This window comes from Papaver somniferum, chromosome 8 (genome assembly GCF_003573695.1).
Source record: "Papaver somniferum cultivar HN1 chromosome 8, ASM357369v1, whole genome shotgun sequence".
In the NCBI taxonomy this organism is placed as follows: Eukaryota; Viridiplantae; Streptophyta; class Magnoliopsida; order Ranunculales; family Papaveraceae; genus Papaver; species Papaver somniferum.
Window position 1 is genome coordinate 48,598,462 of NC_039365.1, and position 4,703 is coordinate 48,603,164.

The window sequence follows — 4,703 nt, forward strand, 5'->3', positions numbered from 1 at the left end:
ATCGGTAGACTCAGTATCATAAATAATGAACATTTCTCCGAGAAGAGTATTAAGGATTCAATATCCAAAAATAATAAAGAAACAGAGAATTAAGGATTTGCGGCTAATAGTATTTGGCATTGTCCAGGTGTAATTGTATAATGAGAATTAGTTCTGGGTATTTGTAATATGAAAAACACTTATCATCGTCTTTCCCTAGGAAAAATCCCAAAGTAAAGATTTTACTATTTCTGACGGCTTCCAATCTTTGGGATTAAAAATGAGTAAAAATGAGAATAAGTAACTTTGTTGGGAATTTTAATGGGATCTCCATCGATAAATCTATCATTTTCTTCTCTTTTTAGCCATTTTAGATTGTTGATGTTAAATTTTTGTCAATTTCAACTTAATTTTAAAAAAATATATATTTTAACATCATCTAAAATAACCCAAATCCGGTGCGATCAACATAATTTTAAAAAAAATATATATTTTAACATCATCTAAAATAACCCAAATCTGGTGCGATTGACCAAGACCTCGGATCGGTTTACGTATGGATGAAATTATCCCGAGGTAGAAAAAATCTCAACAAAAATACAAAAAGGTTGGGCCGGGTGATACCTTGTCGTTATTTACAATAACCCGGTTGTTGTAAAAATGAAAGCAAATAAGGATACTTAGAGCAACTGCAGTGGTGCGAGTATAACCAAAGACCAAAGAGGAAAAAAAAGATCAAATTTTGGGTTTAGTATGGTGTGTGACGCTACGGTGGAAAGACTAAATTTGGTCAGACGTACATTATACGTTCGCCTGGTGTGGGGCGTAGACTATACCAACGCCTGATTGGGTAGATTCTAAAAAAAAAAAATGAAAGAAGTGGGGCGGAGGTATAAAGCCCGCCCCACTAAAATGGTTTTGAAAACAAAGAATGGGGCGGGGGTATAATGCCCGCCCCATACAAAAAAAAAAAAAAAAAAAAAAAAAATGGGGCGTAGACTTTACGTACGCCCCATGTGGAGCGTAGACTATACCAACGCCTGATGTGGGACATGGAATATACGTCCGCCTGATGTGGGACGTGCACTATATGTCCGCCTGGTGGTGGGACGTGAAGTATACCAACGCTCGACTATATTTGGGTTTAGTCTTGGTCCCAGACCAAATATACTCTGGGTTTTAGTCATTGATCAAAATTTGATCGATAGTACGTTCCACTACGTCTGTTCAAAAGACCAAATATTTGGGTTTACTCTCCCACTGTGGACGCTCTTAGGATACCATAACTTGCTGTTCTAAGACTACATGAAAAGACCTTCTCCCCAGTAACTTCACAAAAACCAACTCTGAGTCCGCAAATATGAGTCCGCAAATATGAGTCCATGAAGAGCTGATCCCACAATATCCCATATGAAGCCCAATGTATATTGGCTGTCACTGACGTTACCAAATCTATCTGAATCTGAATCTAAACCGATAAGAACAACTGCCGCAGTTATGATCACAATGGCATTTAACGTGGATACTTTTATTTTGTTCTTAACTATGAAATAGCCAAAAATGGTAGAGAAAACCAGGGAAGAAGAAGCTAAAAGAGAAGCAGTTGATGCAGGCAGATAGGCGTAAGCATATGCATATCCGCAGCACTTAAAAACCCTAAAACAAATATAAGAGAGAGTGAGCTTGAACGTGAGAGGCGTTGGCTGAATTTTAAGAAAAATATATGATGGAAGCAAGTATAGAGCGGTTAGAGGCCACCCAGCAACTGAAACCCATGAAATTATCCATTTGCTTTTTCCACCATTAGCAAAATAGAGACGAGATAGGAGACTCGATGCTGGAAAAGCAACAAGCATTGATCCAATGCTTAGAACTAGTAGAACCCAGTATGAGGCTGGCTTCCTTGTGTATGCTTCACATGCCATGGTTTTAAATCTAGAAAGCTGGTCCAGCAACGAAAGAGAAGGTTCTGGTGATCCATCCTCCTTTGTTTCTTCTTAAGTCAAAAACAGAACCACACCCATTACATTCAGAATCAATGAGAAGGAATAATGTATATCAATAGTAAAAAAAACATGAAACCATATATGCTCTTGAAATTCAGTTAACATAACAGCCATATCACCCACAAACAATGGAGAATTGGATAAACAAGAACACACACACTAATTAATGAAAGTTCACATGTTCAGGAAACGTGCAAAATTCATCCGTCAGAAGTTTTACCATGCCTAGGTAGGATGCTGTAAGACAATTGGGGATGATCTGCAAGAGAAAAATATCAAAAAAGTACTTAAGAGGAAAGAGTATGGATTCATATCTCGCGTTAAAGACCAATTGGAAATATTAAATTGAAAACATTCGTACCACAGGATAACAGACAAGTTTTCTTATAGAACCCTAGGAAGTATGTTCAAGGTAATCTAATCTCGAGGTGAACCTATGTCTATCCCCAATTTAGTTCAGTGTTAGCAATTGGATAATCGACAAAACAAACTGTGTATCTAACTTCAAAAAATACTGACCAATTGAAAAAGGACAAATCAAAGAGCCTATCTATTGAAAAGAGATCAGTGTATGAACTGTTCTTACTGAGCCCAAATAAAATCATATTTCGATCACAAAACTTATAACAATTATGAAGATAAACCCTATCTAGAAGTAAAGAATCGATGGTAAACAGCAGAGAAGAACAAAAAAAATTATGGGTTTAACATTGATATTAAGTGCTGCTTCAAGAAAAACAAAGCAAAAAAAAAGGTATTGACATGAAGTGATGAAACTCAGATAGTGTCTATTAACCTGGTGCGAGTGAGGGATCCATCTCCATGACCGAAGGTTTTCTTGTTCTTCTTCTTGATTAATGAGATTCTAGAAAAAGAAAATCTAATCTCCAATTAATTCGGGAACGTCCTTCTACCCTCTGTTATTGCTTCTCCAATATAATATATATTTGAAGGTAAATGTCTAAGTCCACGTATGATAGACATTCATTTTTTTCTAAAGTTCTTCTCTAACTCCAACTTATTAGATCAATGTGAAGATCATGTCTTCATTTTTGTTAGACATTATCGAGGTGAATGTCAAGTTTTAGAAATAATCATTTTTAGCTCTAATAAAAATCTAAAAATTACTAAAAATAAAATTTTCATTTAATCCATAAAAAATCACAAACAACACCACTGGAGATCAGCTCTTTTTCCTCCCTAAACGCAAGGAAAAATTGGAATGAGGATGTCTTGTTTGTGTTGCCACCTAGGAAATACACACAACCACCATTTGAGAAGCTCTTAACATTCATCATTCACAAGATTCTCACTTATTATCGGAATTATAGCACAATAGACTAAAATAAAATAATATTTTGAGTATTTTTTTCTAATTACAGTGGACTCTCCATTAATTAATACTCGATTGTTATGCTTAAAAGAAAAAGTACTCAATTATTTAATAAATTCTCTTAAATAATATTTTTAGCCGGTTCCGAGTCGGGAACAACGTGTCAAATTAATAATTCGCTAAAATTATAAAATAATACATTTTTGATGAGCTATGTAGACTCCATATGAAATATAAATTAATAATTCGTCATATATAGTCAATACATTAATGATTTATGAAATTTTTTTGAAAAATGATTCAATTGTTTTTTGTTTTTTTGTTAAAATCAATATCACATTTAGATTCATCTCTAATTTTTCTTATCATCTTATATTTATGGTGTTGTATTCTCACACCTCTGCGAGAAGTTATTTAATGTGGTTGGCGCTTTAACATCCTCGTTCCATGAACTTTCAACATCTTCTTTCTCATCTTTATCAATTCCCATAACGCTCTCAATTATTTCTTCATCAGCCAACAATTGCGTAACTTTGTTTTCTTCCGGGTATTCAGGACATCTTAACATTCACTGAGTTGCGATAACCCTACCATTCAGTCAAATTTTGCTGGTCTTGAGTGATTTCACCATCTAACTATTTATCTTGATTGTCTAAACTTGTGTTGTATGTTGACCGAAGTTTACAGTGACGCAAAGTGGAGATTGAAGAGTGCTTGAAAGAATTTATTATGTTACGGTATTGTTGATGGTGGTTTTTAGCTTAGGGTTAAAATTGTAAAACCTTGCATCTGATGTGACGTCACTCTGCGAGGAAACAAAGCCATGAGTGTCAACCTCTCCACTGACACATTTATTGAGACGTAATATATTTACATGAAATTTATCCAGACTGGCGAATGTAGCAAGAATCCCAGATGCTCAGTAAATTTCGGCACCTTGCCCATATTACTTAATAATATAAGATTCACTGAGTACTTTTCCTGTGATATGTTCCCCGACAGAACCCTTAATATCGGTATGGCATGACGGATTTGTGTTCACTTGCAGTAGAGTAGCACGGATGTCCAAGTACCAAAGTTAAGTCCATTACACGAAATACTCGGTCAGAAAGCAAACAGATCTGTGAAGTAGGAGCTACAACGAGGAAAGCGTGAGCCACTTGGCCACACCCCATGCTATCCAACCAACCCTTATTCCTCGTTGACCAATCAGGTTGCTTTAAACCTTCCACACTCCCAATGAGTTTTGATGGGCCCATACTTGCCGGCCCTATTTCCCATCGACCAATCAGGTCGCATTAAACCTGCCATGCGCATCAAAAGGTGGCCACGCCCGTGCTTGGCCGGACCCTCCTTTTATCGACCAATCAGGTTTCTCCAAACCT

At 36.2% G+C, this 4,703-nt stretch overlaps 1 protein-coding gene across 3 annotated transcripts; it reads right to left on the minus strand.

Moving 5' to 3' along the window:
* Positions 1–1,196: 1,196 nt before the first annotated feature.
* On the minus strand, positions 1,197–3,049 carry LOC113304692 (probable purine permease 5). Of its 3 annotated transcripts, none has more exons than XM_026553834.1 (3): positions 2,782–3,049; positions 2,206–2,244; positions 1,197–1,972 (listed from the first exon to the last, which is right to left on the minus strand). In XM_026553834.1, the coding sequence occupies exons 1-3, from the start codon at positions 2,807–2,809 to the stop codon at positions 1,311–1,313; spliced, it is 729 nt and encodes a 242-aa protein (XP_026409619.1). In that variant the 5' UTR covers positions 2,810–3,049; the 3' UTR covers positions 1,197–1,310. The 3 variants fall into 3 exon arrangements, with proteins under 3 accessions (XP_026409619.1, XP_026409618.1, XP_026409620.1); XM_026553833.1 differs by having other exon boundaries at positions 1,197–1,975; XM_026553835.1 differs by lacking the exon at positions 2,206–2,244 and having other exon boundaries at positions 1,197–1,975.
* Between the last annotated feature and the right edge of the window lie 1,654 nt (positions 3,050–4,703).

Bases quoted from the DNA above. Each gene is read 5' to 3' on its own strand.
- LOC113304692 (XM_026553833.1), bottom strand. From the start codon at position 2,809: ATGGAGATGGATCCCTCACTCGCACCAG. The intron at 2,245-2,781 runs GTTAATAGACAC...TTTCTCTTGCAG, and splicing joins GGATCCCTCACTCGCACCAG to ATCATCCCCAATTGTCTTAC. The intron at 1,976-2,205 runs GTAAAACTTCTG...TTTTGACTTAAG, and splicing joins CAGCATCCTACCTAGGCATG to AAGAAACAAAGGAGGATGGA.